Source organism: Ipomoea nil, unplaced genomic scaffold (assembly GCF_001879475.1).
Source record: "Ipomoea nil cultivar Tokyo-kokei standard unplaced genomic scaffold, Asagao_1.1 scaffold2480, whole genome shotgun sequence".
NCBI classification, from domain to species: Eukaryota; Viridiplantae; Streptophyta; class Magnoliopsida; order Solanales; family Convolvulaceae; genus Ipomoea; species Ipomoea nil.
Window position 1 is genome coordinate 4,006,397 of NW_017618908.1, and position 24,798 is coordinate 4,031,194.

Here is a 24,798-nt window from a genome sequence, read left to right on the forward strand (position 1 = left end):
TTTTACCAATTAGGTCCTTAACTATTCAATTCTTACTCAATAATTCACAAATCAATCTTTTGTTGAGGACCTTATTGTGTAAGAATTGAATAGTTGAGAACTTGATAGTAGATAACTTATTTGTGAATTATGCTATGTATAGTCCATGGACCATTTTATGTATTAACTTACAAATTTCTTTAGAAGTTTTTATGCATTATTGATAAAATTCGGACAAAGATCTTATCGTTTAAAATCCAGATATAGTTGTATTTCTAATCAACAACTTTGTAGTTAAGTTGCACAGATTTGATAATAGCATTTGAAATAGTATACCATGAGTTGGGTTATATAGAGTGATATCATACTATACATTCTAATGTTGTGATAAAAAACTATATATTGTTTGAATTCTAATTCCCTAAATTTAAATATACCATTTGTATATATACATTTTTTTTTTTATTACAAATGAGAGGGATACCCACATATACAATCTACGCCTACACCACCGGATACCAGTGGACCACAGGGTCCTTAGTATATATATTTTCTTTAGATGGCCTATTTGATTATTGTTCCTTATTATTGTAAGAATTATTACTAATATTACAAAAAGAGAATGTAAATAAAAAAAATACAATAACTTAGTAATTAGTAGAAAAACATGACTAATTAATAAAAAAAATATTAATTCAAAGATTATGAAATAAAATATAAAACATTACACTTATCAATCAATAAAATCCTCGTACAAATTTAATTCCGAAAAAATGTAAAGATAAATCAAAATACAACCCAACGATACAAATAATCTGATTAAACAAATATAACCAAACCAAAATGCCACAAACAACATTAAAACATAAATCAATGATTGGCCCCAGGACTGGGTCCGGAGTTCATAATTTTCACCAGACTCTCATCATCTGTTAACCTGTGTCCTCTTCCTCTCGGACTCGGCCCTCCCGTCTTGACGGCGGCGACAGTATTTCCGATTGGATTCTGGAAACTCGGAGGCTTAGCAGTAGTGAGGGGGCGAGCTTCATCTGGGCGAATAAAGAGAATGGAGATGATGAAGAAGAACGCAAGAGACATATGAACTCTAGCCGCCATTTCGATAAGTACGATAATATCTTCTACTTCTGTAATTTAACGAACGTGTTTTCAAGAATGTTTTTGTGCATCAAAGGTGAGATTTCGGGTCTGTATTTATAGTCTGCAACTCTGCATGCATGCATGCATGGTGGAGATGGAAATGCGGGAAAAGTATTGAAGGAAGGTGCAGGTGAATATGCAAGCAAAGGTGAAAGCTTTTGAAAATTCTTTGACAACATATATAAAAGAATATATGTTGGTCGTTTTTAGAAGCAGTAGAATCTTAATTTGACTTTGGGTTGTTTTGATAGATCATAGGATAGATGCGTAATTGTCGATGTAAGCTTACCAAAATTTGCAGTTTCTGAGAATTAACCACGCCTTAATTGTAGTTATGTTAATTAATGATACCTGCCCAAGTGCCCAACTTTACATTAAAAAATTCACATGGTGGACTGAAAGGTGATCAATGACGAAGCATATATATATGCAATGGCTTTGTTTAATCTTCTCTTTGGAGTTTGGCCCAATTAAGTTAACCAACATTATATTCTCGATCTGCTACATCACGCTGTTCTCTTCGGCAAATTATTGTATGGACCATTGTCCACACAATATTATGTGGACCATAATAAAATGTACATTTTTAATATATTAAATGTACATTGTTTTTATACTGAATGTACATTATACAATATAATGTACACTCTGAACAAAAATAATGTACATCCCCTGAATATAATGTACATTATTTTACAGTAGATAAAATATGGTCCACACAACTTGTGTGGACCATGGTCCATACAATAATGATTGGTTCTCTCCCCAGGCAAAGCACATTGGGCTCTTTTGATAACGTAACAATACGATTCCACCAATTTGACTTGTTTATCACGTTAACTCTTATACCGCAAATTATGCCATGGAATCGTGTTCACCGAGAATGGTGAACACAAGGCAAAACGACGTCGTTTTTAGGTTTAAAAAAAAAAATTTCGCGGATGTGGAGTTAACGGCGCGCGTTTGATCAAATTATGAATTTTCTGTTATGAGATTATGAATTTTCCTAACAGAAAATTCATAATCGCATAACAGAAAATTCATAATCTCACAACTGAAAATTCATAATCTCATAACAGAAAATTCATAATCTTATGGTTCCAAAGTGAATGTGCAGGCATGGATTCATAATTTATTAATGTCCTTAATTTCGGACGGGAATATGTAGGCATGGTTCCAAAGTGAATGTGCAAGCATGAATTCATAATTTATGAATGTCCGAAATTATGAATGTAATGAAAATTCATAATCTCATAACAGAAAATTCATAATCGCATAACAGAAAATTCATAATCTCATAACTGAAAATTCATAATCATATAACAGAAAATTCATAATCTTATAACAGAAAATTCATAATCTCATGGTTCCAAAGTGAATGTGTAGGCATGGTTCCAAAGTGAATGTGCAGGCATGGATTCATAATTTATGAATGTCCGTGATTTCGGACGGGAATGTGTAGGCATGGTTCCAAAGTGAATGTGCAGGCATGAATTCATAATTTATGAATGTCCGAAATCTTTGTTCACCTCAAATTAAAGTGAAACCGCAAAATGTGAAAATAAAGAAGAAAAGTCACGCAATTAATTAAAAAAAAAAAAAAAAAAAAAAAAAAAAAGAGATAACGGTGTACTAACACCGTTAGAACCGTGTTCACCATCAACCGTGTTCACCATGAATGGTGAACACAGTTCCATGGCATAACGTCTGCTCTTATACGGTGTTGACACGTATTCTTTTTATTTTATTTTTTAAAACAAATGTTTTTTTATTAAAAATTAAAAATATTATTTATTATAAATAAATAAATAAATAATTTAAATATTTAAAAAAAAAAAAAAAAAAAAAAAAAAAAAAAAAAAAGAACAGCCACCGGCTGTCCAGCAGGACGGCCACGGCCGTCTTCTAAATCTGGAACGAGATCTTTGACCATGGCCGCCGCCCTCGTTCCAGACGGAGGCGAATCGTTCCCCTCCGTCTGGAACGAGGGCAGCGGCCATGCTCTCCAGATCTAGGAGACGGCCATGACCGTCTTCCTTCGTCGGTCATGGCTGTCTTCCTTAGACGGTCGTGGCCGTCCTACGGCTATCCGTGAAGAAGACAGCCACTGGCTGTTCGCTTTTTTTTTAAAAAAAAAATAATAATTGTTTAGTTTATTTATTTATTTATAATAAATAATTATTTCTAATTTTTAATAAATAAAAAAAAACATTTTGTTTTAAAAAATAAAATAAAAAAGATATATGTCAACACAACATCGATTTAATCTGATAAACAAGTCAAATTGGACTTAATTGAACAATTTTACCTGTTTAGGAGACTTGAATAGAGCTTTTTTCACTTAGGTGACCCAATTGCACTATCCACTCGACTCAATTTGACACTTTTTCCAAAGAAAATAGTGATTGTGGAAGAACAACCATGTCCACAATAGTTGAATTGAGCTACTAAACTGGTTTAATTCCTTGTGATTCTTCATTTCTTTGCCTAGGGTCACAAGTCAAAATTTAGCCAAACGCACACCCTTCACTACAAGAAAAATTGCAAATTGCGATAGAAAAATGTCGTAATCTTAAGGCAACAGAACAAGGCGTCGCAAATATTCCCGTCGCAATTGGGCTTCCATCGCCATATCTGAAACGAATACTCTATCACCATATAATTTTTTCCGTCACAAAATACAACGATGATATTGTTTTCTATCGTGATTCCATCTTTTTTTTTAATTATTTTTTTAAAATTAATTTAAAATTATTATTTTTAAATAGTAACATGAACTTTTAAAATATTAATATAAAATTACAATAATATACTAAAACACTATTAATTCTAAAATATTATCAATCCACATTAAATTGAAATAATAATACATTATCAATCTGTAAGTAATAATAGTCAAGTCTAAACAATAATATAATACTCCGTAGTCTTCACAAACAATCTACATTAAAATCAATTGATTTGGGATGGAGGTGATGATGAAGTAGGAACTCTCCACCCATCAATCCACATTTGTTTCTCTTCAACACCCATCAATCAATCTCTAATAACAGCAAACCCGATCTTGCAAATAGATTGTGTTTGATGATTTTCATAATCAGTACCTGCAATCAGCATAGCAAGTTAAAACTAGTGATTCTTTTACACTCATCAATCTCCAATAATTTGAGCATCCACAAGATATTCCATTACCAAAATGTATTAAGCAATTATACAGAAGCAATTGTGATTAATTGGAAGCATTAGGTGATGAGAATCACATTGAAAAGGAAACTGAGATATAACATCTCTCTGGAATAAGTTGTATTAGTCTTACTCAAAATAAACATCATTATAAATACACAATCCAGAATACATGTGGTAAGAGCAAAAGACAAATGCCAAAATATTGGTCAGAGGAGATATTGCTGACTAATTAATAGTGTATAACGCAATAATACTTTCATGTTTCTGACCATTTCAAATTTCATCTTAAATCTCATTATAAACAGGCATTGTTGCTTATGAAGATAACAAAGCAATTGCCAAAATGTAGTCTTGTGAGGAACAAGCCGCTCAACAATGTTATAAACGGCAATGTTTGAAGCAGCACAAGCAAGAATTTTCGATCCCCGTTTCACTTTCTTGTAAGATGATCTCAACAGTGTTTTAATCTGTAAGTATAGTCTAAAAGATATTATCTTCATTTTCAAAGAAATATGTCATTGCAAAGGCTCTTTCATCGAAGGATGTATAAATCAAAGTGAACTACAAGCTTCCTAATTTGTACTTTACCTCATTTGCCACTTTCTCAAGACATAATGGACCATTTAATCCATCTTCTGGAATATCATCAAAAGCAACAGTGATAGATGAATCCTGTTCCATACAAAATGCAATAATGAATAGCAAAGTAATGTACCTCTGAATTAGGTTCAGAGTAAAGTAATATCCCTCTTCTGAATGTACCTATTCTCATTTGAAAGCTTTCGCATTAGGTTCACAGGAATGGTTCATGCAACTCTCTAAGGGGAAAAATGCAGTACCTAACACCAAAATTACAATAATCTGTCAAACTTCATAATCAACAAATTCCATAATAAAAAAAGATAATTTGGGAAATTAGGGCGATGGAATTAAAAAACAAAAAAACGACGTCGTGGAGGGAAATAAAATTAAACAAAAAACATTGCGACAGAATCAATTCCGTCGCTATAATTACTCCATGTAAAAAAAAAAAAAAAAAAAATGCTTCTTTTCACGACGCAACAGAATCCAGAAAGTAAATCCGTCTGCTATCTAAACGACGTAACTTAATTCCGTCGCAATTCTGTCGTGAATATTTTACCGCAAAGATTTCGAGGGTTTTATTCCAAAAATTGCGACGAAAATAATTTTCGTCGCTGTTTCCGTCGTGAATTTGCAACGGAAGCTATTATGTCACAATATCCGTTGCGACGGAATTTTCTTGTAGTACTTGGGTAGTAGTTGTGGGTTTCCCTTGTCACCCAAAACAACAACAACAACAACAACAACAACAACAAAAAAAAAAAAAAGCACCACTGCCCGTCATGTTCACAAAAGTTTAGTATGTGAAAACCAAAAGAGATGTATGATGGTGATGATGATATTGTGTTATATACATAATACACCTGCTTATATAGGAATATAATGGGTCTAACTAATAAGCTGCGTTACAACTAGGGCTATGCTAGAGTTTCCATTTTCTATATTTCAACAATCACAAAATTCAATTCCCACTTTCCTGGGTGGCCATTGGAGAAGTCTTAACTGTTACATCTAACTAATGAGCTTCCTTAACGAGATAATCGTTTAACATAAAGCGTTTTGAGTATATTATACATACAAAATCCATGCAAGTATGCAACAGCTCACAGCATAACTAGATACTGACCTGTTAACATCTTTATGCTGATGTATCTATCCGTTCATGTAACAGAACGCACTGTTCATTTGATCAACAAGTCAGTGTAGCTGTGGAATAGCAATACCACTTCTCGGGGCTGAATTTTCGTTTCCGCTGTGGCCAAAGTGCTTTCCTTCTAAAATATCAAGAATGATGGATAATCATACTACAAAAATATTATAAGCACGTAATAAAGTAAAGACGTAAAATAAAATATTAAAAGGAAAAGGCATAAGCTGTAATGGAAGCGGTTACCAGTTCGATGCCTTGATCTTCAACACGCAAGGGTATTATAATGCGGGCTGCACCCGGTAATGCTTTTGCAGCTAGTACACAAAGCACCTTCCAAATTCAACTGAACTTAATAGCAATGTTGAAAAAATCGCTAGGCGCCTGGGGACTGCCTAGGGCGCCTGGGCGGGCACCTAGAACGCCTAGGAGGCCAACCGCCTAGGTGTGATTTTTGCAACACTGGTTAATAGCAAATGCTACATCATCGTTGAACTAGCTTCTTCGAGTTTTTAGCCTTTCATCTTTGAATGAGTCACCTGAAAGTCTGAAACAATGCCTTCCTTCTTCATTTGGTCAAACAGTTCATCAGCCCTACCCACTTGTCCAAGTCTGAAGTATGCACATATCAGAACAGTATATGTAACCTTATCGGGAGACAAATTCTGCCTTCTCATCTCATCTAGCAACCAGTTGGCCATATCGATACGATTGACCTTGCAAAACCCATCTATTAGACAAGTATAAGTAACACGAGAAGGCAAGATTTCTCTTTGTTTCATGTCTTCAAACAATCTCAATGCTTTGTTCATATCTCCAACTCTACAAAATCCAGCTATAATAGATGTGTAAGAGATATTGTCAAGATTCAATCCCTCACAGCCCATTTCCCTAAAAAGTTTATAGGCTTCGTTCACCTTGCCCATTGTGCATAACATATTAATGATAATGGTATACAGGGTTGTGTCCGGATTAATCCCAACTTTTACCATTCTTTTGTACAGCAGAAAGGCCTTCTGGAAGTTTAACTGTTTAGCAAAACCGTTAATAAGAGTGCTATAACTTACAAGACCAGGTAATATATTCATCTTAAGCATTAACGGTATTACTTCCAGTGCCTTCTCTGAGTTACCTTCTTTGCACAGCCCTTTAATTACTGCATTGTATGTATGCAGATTAGGAATAAAACCTTGGCCTCTTGTCTCATCAATGAGCTGCAAAGCTTCCATTATATGCCCTTCACTACAGTAGCCATTAATAATAGAATTGAGGGTAAAGATATTGGGGGTCAAGTTATTGCCGATCATCTCTTTCAAGAGCTTATGAGCGGAGACCAAATCACCCTGCAAGCAAAGTCCATTTATTAAGATGTGGTAAGCACCCCGGTCATGCTTATATCCAGATTCCTCTAACTTATAAAACAGATTAATTGATTTTTCCTTCCGTCCCGTTCTGCAAAGACCGTTTAAGAGTGAACTATAGCTAACAAGGGATGGTTTTATGTTACGAGCTTCCATCTCCTCTATTAAACAAAGACCTTTCTCAACATTCCCGCATTTGGAAAACCCATCAATCAAAATACTATAGCTGTATACATCTGGTGGGACTCCGCAACTCTTCATTTCTTCAAAAAGATTCATAGCTTCAACTACTTCACCCTTTTCACAGAATCCATGAATAACAGCATTATAGCAATAAGAGTTTAGTAGTTGATTTTTATGCCTCAAGTCTCGAATGAAATTCAAAGCAGAGCCAACACAACCAGCTCTACATAGTCCATGGATATAAACACTATATGTTACAACAGATGGGCTAATCCCTCTAGTAATCATTTCCTCCATAATATTGGCCACTTCTTCTATATCCACCTTATGCTGGGTGCAATAGAAGCTCACCATAATCGTGTATGTATAAACAGTGGGTGACGGTCCAAACTGCTTCATCGCTTCAAACAAAGATTGAAGAAGTTCCCTCCTGCTCGCTTCTGCTAAGCACTTCAGTAAGAAGTTGCACGAGAAATTACTTAATTTAAGCCCAAGTTTCCGAGCATGGAAATATGCATTGACTCCATTTTCAAGCATTTTATTCGCAGCAAAAACCTTGATAAGAACATCAACCACCGAAGCTGATATTTTTGCATCAGTGGATGAATTCAGCAAATGCGGGAGTAGCTTATCTAATTCAAACTCAGCCTTCTGGAAATAGAAAACAATATCTTTAAGCAAGGCATACATTTCCATACGCATTCCAACATATGCAAAAATATGCACAAGCATCTTAAAGGCGGTGATCGATTGGAAAAGCCCATACCTTTCCATTGCTCTTTCAAAACTAATCTCTCTAGCTGCCTCCCAGCTCAATGATTTGTACACCCTCACAACAACAGAACATAGTCCCAGCTCCTTGCACCTATGCAGTCTTTTTCTCGAAATAATCGGAACAATTGGCTCATATTCCCCACTGCTTTCACCATTTGAACAAGAATCAGAATCATCCAATACTAAAGCGGACGAAACACCACCAAAATTTCGACAATAGCCTCTTTCTACAACGATTTTCTTCCTTCCGAAAACACCCGATTCTCGCAACCCCACAAATATGAAATAAAAAGAGGATCTTTTTGGAAATATAGACAGACCCATAAAGCAAAACCTTGAGCTATAGAGAAATTATTGTGATTGCACAACAGAACAGGCCTCCCCATAGCAGCCCACATCACATCATACCCAAATCACTGTTCAGTAAGAATGAGGATTGAAATGAGCAACATAACAAAAGAATAATCAGAAAATTTATTTTAAAAAAGAGGGAAAAAAAACGGAAAAAGATTACAGAGAGCGCCGTACTTCTCCGCCACTTCGAGCTGCTCTTCCCCGGTGGACTGTTAGCTTTCTACCAGTTAGAAGTGGCAGTGCCCAGCTCCGGAGCTTCAATTGACATCGTTTTTGTGTTCGTAGAGTGAGATAAGCGGTAAAGGAGAAAAATCCGCGCTTTTAGAGTTTAGACAAACCCTCCCTGAATCCCTACTATATAACTATATAAGTACTATTGTTGTTAGAGGAAGAAAGAGTGAATTCCATTTTTTGTCCTATTGTTAAAAGAGGCGTTTCTAATTCTAGTTTACCTTAATTTTTTTTGTCACATTATAATCACTATTATTGAATGTGTTTCATTTTTAGTCCCACCGTTAGTATTTTTATCAAGAGGTCGTGTAATTTAGGGGTATTTTGACCTTTCTTCTCATCCAAGACTATGTTTAACTAAAGAAATGAGAACATTAAACCTAAAACCTAAGAAACCTCGTCGGCCCATGTTGGAACGAACGAAACGATGTAGCTTTGGCTTCCCATTCTCGTTGTTCGAAGAGCCGTCTTCGAATATCGGAGGAGGACGACGAAACTCCTAGATTAAAAGAGAAGAGACAAACATAAAAGACCAAAATACCCTTTGATTATACGGCCTCTTGACGAAAATATTAACGGTGGACTAAAAGTGGAACACATTCAATAACAGTGGTTGCAAAGTGGCAAAAAAAATTAAAGTGGACTGAAATTGGAAACGCCTCTATAACAGTAGGACCAAAAATGAAATTCACTCAAAAAAAAAAAAAAAAGTAGTATTGTTATTATGTTATGATATTAAAAACTAGTCTTATTCAATTTTAAGTAGAGGAAATTTCAATTTTGGTATTATGACTAGGGGTCTTGTTATTTTCAGTCACTAATTTTTAAAAGTGTCAATTTAGTACCTTAATTATGTAATTTTTGTTAATTTTGATTATTCTGATCAAATTGTCGGACAAATTTTGCCAAAAAATTTTAATTGATCAAATAATAAGGGTATTTTAGTCATTTTACTCTCCTTCTTTATTTTCCGACGAGTCCTTCCATTTTCTCCAATTCTGGTAACGAGACTGGTACTACACGAAATAAACCCAAAATTTCCACCAAACACTTTTGTGAGCCCGAGCTCTGATATGAACACGAACACCCACCCACTTTGATACGCTTCTATTCCATATTTCTGCACTTCTTCCACTGAAATTCCAATCCGATGACGGAGAAATGCGGTCGTCAAGGCCCGATTCGAACTGAAATGCAGTCCAACTCGCTGCATTTCCCTCTGATTCCACTTACGTTGCTTAATGGTGGTGAATTGAGCAAAGGCGGGGTTGAGCTTTTCAAGTATTTGTTCTTGGGCTCCCTACTCTTCTCATCCACAGGCGGTACTGCTGGCGGCATGGATTTGTCTAAGGTTGGAGAGAAGATCTTCAGTTCTGTTCACTTCGCCCGATCTCTTGGCCTTCTTCCTGCTTCTCCTTCCGATCGCCCTGATGTAATTTGATTCATGTACTCGGCTACATTTCAGCTCTTAATTACACTTTTTAAAAAAAAAATATTTTATTACATGGTCGGTCGGTGTTCTAGTGGTATTACTGGATTCTAGCTAAGAATCAACAGACGGTGTTATTTTGATTTTGACTGTGGTTTTTTATCCGGTATAGGAAGCCTTGCGGAGTTAAGAGAGGATGTTGCCGAAAATGGAGAAAAGGCGATCGCCGAAAATGGAGAAAGGGGAACCACTCGTCGGAGAAGAAAGAAAGGGAGTAAAATAACTAAAATATCCTCATTATTTGACCAATTAAAATTTTTCGGTGAAATTTGACCGACAATTTAGCCGGAGTGACCAAAATTAACAAAAATTGCATAGCCAAGGTACTAAATTGACACCTTCAAATGTCAGGGATTGAAATTAACAAGACCCCTATAGTCATAGGACTAAAATTGAAATTTCCTCATAAGTATAAATATAGTATGTAAAACTTATTCATTTTAAAAAGTTTATTTATGTAAGTACTATGTTGATTTTACAATGAATTTCTCCTTTTTTTATTTTATTTTTTATATATATGTAGAGTCCGGTTATAATTAAGGTGTGGTTCAATTATAATCTTTTTTTTTTTTTCTATTTTCTGTCTTGGTGTGATTTTATTATAAGATTGTCCTGATGTAGACTTTGTTAGATGTTGTGCGCGAGATTGAGCAAGACGCTGGTTTAATTGGTTTAGGACTTTACTAGAAATCAGTTGAAAAATATTATTACTAAAAATCAGAGGTTACCTAAAGTTATAAACCAATTAAATGGTTGAAACCGAAAAAATAATAAAAGAAAAATATGAAGAGACAAAAATGTCTTTACTAAAAATAGAAAAAAGTAATGAAAATGAATAAAAATGTCCAAAAAGTAATAGTTTAGGGATATTAAATGGCAAAAATGATAATCTGAGACTAATTTGGAATTGTCATCAAAGACAAGGGACTTCTGGTGAAATTAATTCTAATATTAATATAATAATGATAATGAGGGTAAAGTGATAATTTACAATGAAATTGCAATTCCTAGGGGACCTTTAAGAATTGCAATTCCATGATTAGAGGGGATTGCAATTTCATAGAATTACACTGATGCATCCATTAATTACCCCCGAAGCTTAAGATCAAATTAAAGTGATGCATCCATTAATTACCCTCAAAATATGCTACTCTGAAAGTTAAAACCCAGATTATTTAACTCATTAATTGTGAAAGGACAAAATTATCCTAGAAAAAATGGAATGAGATGATCAATTTTAACGAAACGACTATGGATAACTAAAAAATAAAAAATAAAAAGACTACAAATGGTTGATTTAAAAATTGAGGGCTAAAAATGACAGTGCCACCAACATCGGAGGACGTCAACTGGTATTTACTTCTCAGTGTTACTATCCCCTATAGTTTAGACCATCTTTACAAATTTAAATTTAAATAAATATATGTTATAATTTCATTTTTCGTATTATGTTAGAATAATTTGATTTTATTCGAATTTATTATTTATTATTTATTGTTTATAAAGGTGTGCAAAATTCGCTGAAAGTGTAGGTTAACTGACTTTACCGAAAAATTTATGTTAACCGTTCTTTAAGCGAAAAACATTGGTTGATTATTGTTAAATGATTTATAAAATTTCGATTAACAATTAACTGTATACAGTTAGATTTCATAATTTATTGTATATAGTTTGAATTATTTAAATTAGTCCGAGCCTCGGTGGAAACGTTATTGATTCTTTGTGCTTCATCAGGTTGAGAACGTATGTTTGAACAGATACTACAATGTAATACAATCAGTAGCATTCAAAAAAATGTAAAATTTTCAAATATCATTTAATATCTTTTTTTTTTTTTGGAGTATTACCGACTATGTTATAGTGTAGTATATGTTCATAACTATCTCATGTGATATCTTGTACTCAGATGACATGTATTGACTCTCCCATAGATTGACAGATACTACATGTAATAGAGTCAATAGCTTTCAAAAAAAAAAAATATCATTTCAAAATGAATTTCTTGTATATGTAAGTATTCTCATTCCCTTATAATAAAAAATAAAAAATAAAAAAATAAAAAGGTCGAAATACTAATTTTCTTAAATACGAGTAGTTATACAGGTTGTTTAAACTTTATTCCTTAAAATAATTATAATTGCAATAAAGTCCCCCATCACCGGCTTCAAGCCACCGTCGTCGCCGATCAAGTTTCAGGCGACTGAAACTACGGTGGATGTAAAGATCTGTTGCTTTTTTAGACATCAATAATTATCAATTAATCAGAAGCAGATCTCAACTTACTATAACCGAGAGATCATACGGTGTACAATACAGGTGAAAGCAAGAACAGTCGGAGAAATTATAATAAGAATTATATAAACGGAAAAGCAAATAAATTCGACTAAATCGGTGATCGAGTTTCATGTTCCTTTGCTTCGATTATTGAAATTCATCTGCGCGAAGTACTGGATGGAGAAGAGAGAGAGCGACAGATTCATTTCGTCCTTTCCCAACCGCTTTTTACTGAGCGCGGATTTCGACGGCGCCGGGGGCAGGCGAGGCCAGGCGGACGACGGAGGCGGCGGAGGAGACGGCGACGATGAGATCTTCACTAGCGGCCAGAGGTGGAGCGAGTAGAGGCGCCGGAATCCGCCGAGCGCGAGCACCACCGCCCGGAACTGCTGCTGCTGCTGCTGGTAGTGGCCGCGCGATCCGTCCTTGTTGCACATCACCTCCCACAACCGCTCGTCCTGCGCCGTCCGGTTCCACTGCTTGCTAACGCACGCCGCCCACGCTAACGTGCGCGCGTCGACGTGCTTCAGCACCTCGTACAGCAAGTTCTCGTCCATCAACACATCTTCCGCCGCCGTCGACGCCTTCTCCGATCCGTCTCCGTCTCCCTCGATCTTCCCCTTCTTCCTCCGCTCCAGATCGCCGCCGCCGTTATCCCCTGAAACCGAACGCTTCATCGCCACAAATGAACAAATCTAGAGAGCGATTTCTGCAATTCCGACGCTGCAATAATAATTTGAATCACAGAATTTAGGGATTGTGGATCCAGAAATGCACAGCACATGAAAATGGGGTTTCTTTATCTTCATCGATGACGACAAGGCACCGGATGATGGTAGATGTTGGAAGTTGGGGTTAATTAAATGACAAGAATGTCCATTTCTGTTGACGTTACTATAATTTTATTTAATCAAATTTATATTTAGTTATATATTGTTCTTTTTTTTTTTTTTTTTGATGGACAAGGAGGGGTACTCCGAAAAAAGAGAGAGCTAACTGCTACTTCTTCTAGGCCAGCTCGCCCGGAGACGGTCATGATCAACAAGATCTTCCAAGATGGGAGGGCACCGCTCAAGTTTGCGCCAGTGCACATTTAGATTCGCACCCATATTGGCAAGGGCATCGGCACAAACATTCTGCTCGCGATAGATATTCCGGATGGAGGCTTTCCAGTTTTTGTTCATCCACATGTTTATATCTTCAACATAGCCGCTCATTGGTCCTCTTAACTCAGTGCCATTTGATATCCAGTTCGTTACCTGCTTAGCATCAGACTGAACTTCGATGTCTCTAATTCCATACTCCCAGACCCATTTTAAACCTCTGGAAATGGCTTCAGCTTCCACCAGAGTTGCATCGCTATGGTTGGATTTGTCAATAAAACCTCCCATCCACTCGCCAAGGGCATTCCTGAGGATGCCGCCATAACCTGCCTTTTGAGATGAAATTTTTACACTTGCATCTACATTTAGCGTCCACTCATGGTTATTGGAGTGATTTCAATGGGGGTTGACAGAGTTGCGCATATGGATGTTTGAGCTATCCCTTTGCTTACGGTCAGACGCATAATTGATTTCCTTTTGCCGCTTCCAGTAGTGTAACAATCTTTCTACTAGGACTAGTTTCTTCTCCCTTGAATACACCATTGTTGCGCCACCTCCATATCCACCATAAACTGACAGCAAACATGGTAGGTCGATCAATATCATCATTATTTATTCTGCTAGGTTTGATATTGCTTTCGATCCAAGCCTTGAAACTGGGCAGTTGGGTGTTCCAGCTCCCTGTCGTTCCTGAGCAGTTAGTTATATATTGTTAATGATTAATATTTAAAAAAAATTATAATAGTATCTGAATATTTTGTAATACTTCCTTCCGTGGTTTCGTCACATTTTATCTGTCTTATTTACTATTCATTAGTCAAATTAATTCTTTTTTCTTTGTTTATTTCTATTAACATTTTCTTATAGTTTTTAAATTTGATTTTTTAGTGTATTTAATAGTTCTTTTAATGTAATTTTTAAATATATAAATTTTGAATATTAATTCTAAACTTAATATTGTAAAAAATTAAATTGTAAATAATTCAAATCAACCCTCGTTAAACGAGTCTAACATATAAAATGTGACTGAGGGAGTAACAATTTATTAATTATATAATAATTATATTTAATACTCTCTCCGTCCCATTATGTTGGTCTGGTTCGGGTTAACGAGGCTTGACTGAAATTATTTTTAATTCAAATTTTTATAATATTAAATTTATATATTTAGAAACTACACTATTAAACACACACACACACACACACACACACACACACACACAAAAAAAAAGAAGAAATTAAAGTAGTTAAAATTTATTTTAAAAAATAAGTATTGAAAAAAGAGTTGGTTTGACAAATAAATGATAAACATGATAGATAAAATGGAATAGAGAAAAATAAATAAATAGTAAGTTAAATGTATTCCTTATAATAACAAAAGGAACAAAAAAATTATGAGAAAGGAGTAGAAGATCAGAAAGTTTTTGTTTGTTGACGTTTTACAAGGACGCACAACTAAAAGAAGAAAAGTGGTTTGAGTTGATTAAACTGTTAAAGTAACTAGATCAAATTGTTAGAACCTACATTAACGAAGTTATTTTTGTTCAAAATTTTGTTTGATGTAGTAACGTTAAATGTCGATTCAACTGAATTTCCAAAAGGTTGAATTCATAACCCTTAGGGGTGGTTTGGTTCATGGAATGTCAGATTACCTTAGGGAATGTTAGATTACTGGAAATGTTAGATTCCTGTGTTTGGTTAAAATTGGGGTATGTAATATAATCATGTTTGGTTTAGGGTTATCTTTTATACACACTATAATATCCTTAACATATTTTCATACATTTTAATAAATTTAAAAATTAAAATAAATAAATAAGATAACGGTATCATATATAATTACATGATTTTAAAATATTAACTAAAATCTTGAACTTGAGAAACAAAATTATTTTATATGCTAACATAACATAATAAAAATATAAATATATATAATTACAAAAATAATTATATATATAATAAACTAACATAACCAAGGTTATCTTACATTACCTAAGATTTTGAAGGGAATCACATTCCCTTCAAAATCCTATGTGGAGGGAATGTGACATTCCTGGGGAATGTTAGATTCCCTGAGATAATGTGAACCAAACATAGAAATGTGAGCTTTGGAATGTCATATTCCCTTGGTTATGTTATATAACCTGAACCAAACGCCACCTTAGGGTCCGGCCACCACGCTCCGACCCAATAGAGCATGCATTTGGGAGAATGCATGTTTAATTTAATGTCGATTCAACTGAATTCTTAAAAGGTTGAATTCTCAACCTTGTCCACCACGCTCCGGCCCAACAGAGTCCCTGGGAGAATGCAGGTGAACACAGAGATAGCCCCCTCACTTTGAGATGTTGCTCCCACATTGTCACTGGTGAGACTCAACCTCGGGTCATTGTTTTCAAACTTTATCCCTATGATTAATTGATCTGTTCATGTGGGCTATAAGTTTCTTTTTTAACTTATTGTAGTGGTGATCAGCTCAACAAATTATATTATAGAAAATGAATAATTTTTATTTTTTATTTTTTGAAAACTAAAGTAATAGAATATATTAGATCAGCAAATGGTTCAAGAACGGTAAAGAAACATCCATCCAAACAGAACGAGTAGGTGAGTAGTGCTATAAATATTTATTTTTAATATACCACATATTTATTTTTAATGCATTAAAAGCTTATTCTTTGGTAGTATAATTAAAAATTAATTTTCAATACATAAAAATAATATTCAATATACTAAAAATAAATATTACATAAATTGTACATCTATGAATTATGATCAATGGTATAATGATTGAATTAGTTCATAAATAGTAAATAAATATACTCCGTAAAATATTGTATTTTCACATCAAGAGGTAAAAACACATAATAATGTCATGTAATATTATAAAATTATTTTTACTAATATTTAATTGTAATTCATGCATTTGCTATATTTGTGTTTGTCTTGTTGTATGAAAATTTCTCCGTATAATCCAAAACGTGATGGCTACATTTGGTGTTGGACCGTATTTGGAGCGTCAGACTGCATCGGTCTATTCATATTATTGTCTTTTTTCAAGTCGTTTGGTACATGATTAGATTAATTAATTTCTAAGTTTTCCAATTAAATCATTATCTATTTGTAGTTTGTCTAGTCTAAGGATATATAAGTAAGGATGACAATTTTAATTCGTCCCGTGGATATTCATCTAAATTTGTTCATATTGATAAATTTAATTAATTCAGATAGCTCGAACTAATAAATCTAATAATATTAGAAATAAAAAAATAAAGATAATTAAGGGTGTGTTTGGAAACCCGGAAAATGACTTCTGGAAGTCATTTTTCGGGGTTTTGGTGTTTGGTTACATTGGAAAATGACTGGTCAAAGGAAAATGGGGTGGAAGTCAATGGAAAAGGAAGGCAATTTTATGGAAAATGACTTCCCCTTTTTTTTGGGGGAAGTCATTTTCCAACTTTTACACCAACATCATCAACACCATACCACCACCACCACCACCACTACCAACATACCACCGTCGCCGCCATCTCCACCATACCACCGCCACCACCACCACCATACCACCGTTGTCACACCACCACCATCACACCACCGCCGCCGCCACCACTACCACCATACCACCGCAACCACCGTCGCCACCACTACCGTCGCCGCCACTACCACCATACCACCGCAATCACCGTCGCCGCCATCACCACCATACCACCGCCCCCACCACCACCATACCATCGCACCCACCGCCGCCGCCACCACCACCATACCACCGCAACCACCGTCGCCGCCACCACTACCGTCATACCACCGCCGCCGCCACCACCACCATACCACCGCCGCCACCACCACACCACCGCCACCACCACACCACCGCCACCGCCACCACCACTACCACCATACCACCGCAACCACCGTCGCCGCCACCACTACCGTCATACCACCGCTGCCGCCACCACCACCATACCACCGCCACCACTACCACACCACCGCCGCCACCGCCACCACCACCATACCACCGCCACCACCACCACACCACCGCCGCCACCACCACCACCATACCACCGCAACCACCACCACCACTACCACCACCATACCACCGCAACCACCGTCGCCGCCACCACTACCACCATACCACCGCCGCCGCCGCCACCACCATACCACCGTCGCCGCCACCACCACCACCACCACACCATCGTCATACTACCACCACCATCACACCACCACCAATTATTATTATTATTATTATTATTATTATTATTATTATTATTATTATTATTATTATTATTATTATTATTATTATTATTATTATTATTATTATTATTATTATTATTATTATTATTATATAACGAATAACACCACTACCACTACACCACCACCACCATAATATTTTTGATATATTATTAGTTTTTTTTTTTTTGTTGAAAAACTTAGCTATTTTTTATTATATTTAAAATTAATATTATATTATTATATATTATTATACATGTTGTAATATTCTAAATAAAATAATTAAAATGTTTAATTATACAATTCTACTCATTTTTCAGAAAATGAACCAAACACACAAAAACAGTTTTCCAGAATGCAACCAAACACCGGAAAGGAAAATGTTTTCCGGAAAATGACTCATTTTCCAGAAAACATTTTCCAGAAGTCATTTTCCTGGTTTCCAAACGGACCCTAAAAGGAAAAGACAATGAATATATATCGCGGGGACAATTCTTGTGGGAAAATTACAAAGAGTTGTAATAATAAAACACGTGAGTAGTTGTCCTAAACAAGACAATAATGCACCAATAATTTTATACCAAACTCCACCCCCCGCCCTCCTCCCCAACCGCCTAATGAGAATAGAGCGGGTGGTTGGATTGCCCTTTGACTATGTCTGCGCGTGTAGTGCGCGAGGCCGAGGGCACCCCGGTCCGAGGACACCCCAGACGTGACCGCCTCTAGTCGTGGACGCCCCGGGCTGAGGCTGCTTCTAGCCGTGGGCGCCCCGGGCCGAGGCCGCACCAAGCTGAGGTCGCCTCCAGCCGAGGCTGCCCCAAGCTGAGGTCGCCTCCAACCGAGGCTGCCCCAAGCTGAGGTCGCCTCCAACTGAGGCCGCCCCAAGCTTACGTCGACATTTGGGTCACATCCATTTTCTTCAGGTTGGCTTGATTCGTGTCCTTTTATAATATATCCATCACATATGGATCGATTTTTTATTATTATTATTATTATTATTATTATTATTATTATTATTATTATTATTATTATTATTATATATATATATATATATATATATATATATATATTTTTTTTTTTTTTTTTTTTTTTTGTGATAGTGGTGGTGAGTTAGGGATTGGTCTGAAAAAATTAAATTCACGGTGCGCTGGGTTCGGCTCAAGTTTTATGTACAAAACCCGCTTAAAACTCACCTAACACACCGTGTATATATAGAGTAAAATAAGTATTAGTACATAGTTAACTATAAAAGTTCCTAAAATTAAATTAAATGTTTACTATGCTACTTGATTTTGTAAGTTAATTATATTATCATCATGATGAGTGAATGTTTCACGTTGATTCAAACTCAGACAGTTACAGAGATACAAAAGGAATAGAATAACTATCTAACTAACTCTACACAATTCGTCGACATTGTTTTGAGGAGAGGAGAGAGAAAATTCAACCTGGCTAGCTGATACCAGATGAGTGAATGTTTCACATTGATTCAAACTCAGACAGTTACAGAGATACAAAAGCGATAGAATAACTATCTAACTAACCCTACACAATAGGTGCAGACTATAAGACTAAATCAATCCTATATGTACAAGAATAATACTACACATTATTATACTAAGAATATAATATCACTAACAATCATCAGCACCCAAAATTACTTATTTTGACTCGAACTAGGGATGGCAACGGGGCGGGGCGGGGGCCGGGAGTATACTCCCCGTCCCCATCCCCGTCCCCGTCCCCGTCCCCGGCGGGGAATTGAAAATGTTCCCCATCCCCGTCCCCGCGGAAAATTAGACGGGGTCGGGGATTCCCCATTCCTCGTCAACTCCTACTCAAAATGTTAAATAATTTTAATTTTTAATAATAAAAAATTAAAATTTAAGTACTAGTTTCAAAAATTAAAATACTAACTAACTAACTATATATATATATATATATATATATATATATATATATATATATATATATATATATATATATATATATATATATATATATATATATATATAATTATTCAGGGGCGGGGCGGGGCGGGGAGGGGTATCCCCGTCCCCGTCCCCGTTCCCTGAAAATTTTTCTCATCCCCGTCTCTTTCGGGGCGGGGATCGGGGATCCCCGTCGGGGACGGGACACATTACCATCCCTAACTCGAACCTACAATTTCTCATATGAGAGAGTAACTTGGTACCACTAGATCACAAATTTCTTGGTTATATTAATCATACACAAAAAAAAAAAAAAAATTCTTATTTTTATTACAATGGAACAATAAAATCAAGAATTAAAAGAAATTGAGTGTCCAAGTGGGTAAAACATGGTTATTGTACCAAAAAAATTATATGTTTGATTATTGTCAATACTCTCTCGAGTAAGCTCATTGAATATGCTAATTAATCTTCCTAGATAGTGCAATTTATCTAATATATGTATAGTTTGCGGCCTGCAATTAGTGAAGTTTACTTAATGTATATCTTCAACAAGTAGTAATTACAAATCACAAATGTTGGCTTTATTGCGACCAGTAATATATATAAACCCAAGATACGTGCTAACAAATGTAACGGTAGGAAAATGATGAAGAATTGAGCTAATTTTAGAAATTGTACTGTGTTTTGAGGGATGAACTTGTCCCTATCTTATCTTTCTCTTGATTTATACACAATTTTAGGCTTTAAAAAACAAAATTGCTAGCTACCAATTCTTAGTGCCCAATAAAAAGATAAATTAAGCATATATAAACGTTATATTAAATGCAAATTAAACAATATTTGAGATTGCTTAAATCACCACGGTAGAGAAGAAGTCTTTAGTGGACCTGCGGCTAATATTATTAGTGTCTACAAACAATGAATCTTGAAGGATTGACAAGTTCAAATTATCCACATATTTCAGGAACAGAATAGGGTGACGAACTTCTTGACCAAACAAGCTTTGTCTCATGGGCGTGGATTAAGAATGATCAACCAACCTTTGAGTGAGGTGCTCTGACCGGTAAATAAGGATTTCCTCGGAATTCTTCAGGTAAACCATCACGAAAACACTTAAAAACACGAGAATTTTTAATGGGTCATAATTCAAAACACATTTAAAATTTTAATACATACATTTAAGAAAAAAAAAAAAAAAAAAAAAAAAACTTACCATCTGCGGATCACGTGCCTGCTTGACAAATTTGCACCCCCACAAAGCGAGACGTTCCAAGCTTCAATTTTGTGTGTTTGAAAACTTTGCTAATAAGACACAAATACATAACCAAAGATTTCTTAAACTAAAGTGAGGTCGGTCCTAAAGTGTCAAAACATGCATTAATTAATACAATAAATTAGCTGCCAATATTTGAGTTCTATAATAGGATTATTATCATTAGAGTTGTAATTTGATTAATTTTATGTATATAATGTGACAATCTTTATTAGTCCGACCCTAAAATGATAATTAGAATATTCTAATTATCAATATGTGAAGGTACTTAAAGACAACAAACAATAGTTTACTAACCGTACAAGTGGTGTTGTTATAAATGTAAATGTCAATTATAATTTTATATTAAATATTTCACTAATATATTTGATGGGACTAAATTTAGAAAAATTTAGGTAAAGAACGTTGTCAAATTCGAGCACCAAATTGAGGGACGTTTGGTTGGGGAGAATTTAAATTCAATTCTCACTTAATTTTTATCTAATTCTAAAGGCTATTAAATTTCTTAGTTTGATTGTAAGGAATTGCAATTTTCTCATTTTCATGGAATTAAAATCTCATGTCTCTTGGGATTTTAATTATATGGATTTTAGGAAGAAAAAAAAGATAACGATGAGACAAAATTACTCCTCTTCTTTTTTATTATCCGTCAACAAAAATGTTTAAATGACGTTAAATATAAAGATATTTTGATCTATTCAGTTCTTTTTTGGTCCTAAATTTATGTGTCATTCTATTTTTAATTTTTTTTTTTCGAACATCCATGTTTGAATTTTGTTTTGTTTGTTTTTTTTTTTTTTTTAAATTCATTGTTGGAGACCTATCACTTGTTTCCTTGAAAAAGGGAAGTTCCTATACGACTTTGGCGGTTTTTTTTTTTTTAAGATGAAATCCATATCATATTTCCAACCGTGTGTATCATACATGGTGCACACAGCGTCGTTTTGATTAAAAATAATGCGTTCGACTTAAAAAAAAATAAGTTTTGATTGCCGTTAACGGCGTTATGTTGTGGATAATTTGAACTATATATTCAGAATTAATGAACTATATATCTAGAATGAATGAATTATATAGTTCAAATTATGCAAAACATAACGCCGTTAACGGCAATCGAAACTTTTTTTTTTTTTTTTTTTAAGTCGGACGTCACAACGACGTCATTTTTGTAACCGTGTGCACCATGCATGGTGCACACGGTTGCACAGCATAACCCTCTACGAGACTAAATCAAGGCCCATGCGGTGGGCTGTAGAACTAAGTCACGGCCCATCATCCTGGGCCTGAATACGGGCTCCAAACTCTCCTTGGGCCACTCATGAAGCCATCTTCTTAGACCCCGAGCAATGGATTCATAGACCCCGTGTCATAATAATTGGGCCATTTCCAATATATCCATAAGAAGTTTTTACTGAGTTTTTTCCTCACCATTCGCATATAGGGGAAACGATTTAATTCTTTAGGATGAAGACGCATTCATTCTTTAAAACGTTAAAACTTTGTTATCTGCAAAAGACACTGAAAATTTCATGAAAAATGGCTCTGCAATCTTCTGCAGAAACCACAAAAAATGTCACACTAACAACATATATAACCAAAACAACAGACATTATATAAAATAAAAATGGGAGGAACATATTGGTCTTCTTAATTTGAATCGATCATCAGCTATGAACAATCTAAACTAATTTATCTCGTTCTTAGTCGGCTAGGCTCACAAGGCACTGTCACATCATATCCCTCGTCATCCCAAAAAAGAAAAACAATGTAAAAATTTGTTGTCTTGCAGGCGTTTTGTCCTGAGATTACAAGACACTACGCATGCAAATACAATAAATCCCCTAAGAACCATGCAAACTGAATGTAAATTCAAATAAACCATATATAATTAAGCAAATTAAAATTAGAGGCTAATTAATGGCCGCTCCCCCTCTGACTTGGCCCAGAATATGCTTCATATTCCACGGTTGAAGAAGAGTTGAGACGTTCAAGATTAGCTGCTGCTTGATCTGCATCGTTGACATTGAAGATCTGTTGAGCGGAGGTGATTGGCGACGGCTGCGATGGAGTCTCATCTTTCAGTTGCCTGGACCCTTCTGCGCTGTTGATCGTGGACAGAAGCAAGAAAAACACGACGATGATCGTCGTAGGTTTCTCGAGGACTACGAGGTTTTGTTGCTGCTTCATGTTTGATGGTATGATTCTTGTTTTTTCGATTTTGTCCAAGGATGAGTGGGTAATGTTTGTCTGATCTGAATTAAGGGAACTGTCTGTTTAAATATGGGAATCGTCGCCGGCCAGCTTGCAGCGTGATCGGACACTTTGACAAAACGAAGATTCTGTCCGAATTTCTTTAACAAAATCTTGATTAGAGTTCGGAAACTACGTATGGGAATTAAAGTTTAATTAATTATTGTTTTTGATCCTTTAAATAATTAATATAGTATGGTTATATTTTTATTTTATTTTTCTTTTTTATGTTTTGGAACAAAGGGAAGAAGAAATCTCACAAGCAACTATAATAAAGACAAAATTAACTTAGAGAGAGTCACACCATCTTATTCTTTCAACGAATACGCGGAAGGGATAAATGGGATGACAATCACCTGGACTGCTCTATTATTATACGGTCTCGAGCTAACTAAGAAATCAATAGCACAATTTTGGCCCCAACGTACTTCACTCTCACCTCGATCTCATTGCTTCCTAGTAGTTACGTTGTTTACATGCATCCAAAATGTTTAACAAAATCCCATCATTTATTGAACAACCGTATTTCTAGATTACGTTAATTAAATGTTTGACGATTTTAAAAGACTCTTTAAATAATTTCATACGACAAATTTATTAAGAGAATACGAACACGAGCTTGAACTAGTTAAACATTAGTCTTATTCTTTTTTTCTTTCTTTCTCAATAATGTACCAAAAAATATGGCATATCTTGTTAGTATGTCCAAGGTAGGTTAGTATATAAGTGATGCATGCAGATTTTGTGCAAAGTGGTCTCACCAAAATAATTCCAATGTTCAAGCTAAGTTGGCAACTTGGCGGTGTTACGTTGTTGGGCTCAGGTACCGGAGAGTTCGTTCAACTTCTTCTAGTTGCAGACATGATCTTGTCGGCTACTGCAACCCTAACATACTCACAAGAATCTCTCTCTCTCTCTCTCTCTCTCTCTCTCTCTCTCTATATATATATATATATATATATATATATATATATATATATATATATATATATATGTGTGTGTGCGTGTGTGTGTGCGTATGTATGAAATTCAAATATTGAAAGATCGACTTCCACTAGTTTCGGAGCTGTCTTACTTTATTCCACACTTAATTTGTGGTTACAATCAACCTCAATTTGCATATCTGCATGCATAGTTTAGGAATTTTATAAAGTTTCTTAATTAATTGCACGGTCTGATTTCTTGGCAAGCGAATACGACAAAATCCCCTATGATGATGATAAGGTAAATTAATATGTGTAATAATATGTTTACTATTATAATTTCTACTCCAGAAATTAGTCAGACGATTGACTT

The 24,798-nt window shown here is 35.3% G+C and overlaps 2 protein-coding genes across 4 annotated transcripts; both read right to left on the bottom strand.

Annotated features, from left to right (window-relative positions):
- Positions 1–5,663: 5,663 nt before the first annotated feature.
- LOC109153344 (pentatricopeptide repeat-containing protein At5g41170, mitochondrial-like) lies at positions 5,664–9,078 on the bottom strand. 3 transcript variants are annotated; one of them, XR_002049496.1, is made up of 4 exons: positions 8,899–9,078; positions 6,529–8,786; positions 6,299–6,414; positions 5,664–6,157 (listed from the first exon to the last, which is right to left on the bottom strand). XR_002049496.1 is itself a non-coding variant. In XM_019301251.1 (3 exons), exons 2-3 carry the CDS (start codon positions 8,692–8,694, stop codon positions 7,025–7,027), a joined length of 1,566 nt encoding a protein of 521 aa, XP_019156796.1. In that variant the 5' UTR covers positions 8,695–8,786; positions 8,899–9,078; the 3' UTR covers positions 6,931–7,024. The 3 variants fall into 3 exon arrangements, 2 of the variants coding, with proteins under 2 accessions (XP_019156794.1, XP_019156796.1); XM_019301251.1 differs by lacking the exons at positions 5,664–6,157; positions 6,299–6,414 and having other exon boundaries at positions 6,931–7,080; positions 7,185–8,786; XM_019301249.1 differs by lacking the exons at positions 5,664–6,157; positions 6,299–6,414 and having other exon boundaries at positions 6,480–8,786.
- A 3,620-nt stretch (positions 9,079–12,698) lies between these two features.
- On the bottom strand, positions 12,699–13,575 carry LOC109152625 (F-box protein GID2-like). Its single transcript, XM_019300264.1, has one exon. The coding sequence runs from the start codon at positions 13,393–13,395 to the stop codon at positions 12,847–12,849; it is 549 nt and encodes a 182-aa protein (XP_019155809.1). The 5' UTR covers positions 13,396–13,575; the 3' UTR covers positions 12,699–12,846.
- Between the last annotated feature and the right edge of the window lie 11,223 nt (positions 13,576–24,798).

Coding starts and splice junctions, on each gene's coding strand:
- LOC109153344 (XM_019301249.1), bottom strand. CDS start 8,694: ATGGGTCTGTCTATATTTCCAAAAAGATCCTCTTTTTATTTCATATTT.
- LOC109152625 (XM_019300264.1), bottom strand. CDS start 13,395: ATGAAGCGTTCGGTTTCAGGGGATAACGGCGGCGGCGATCTGGAGCGG.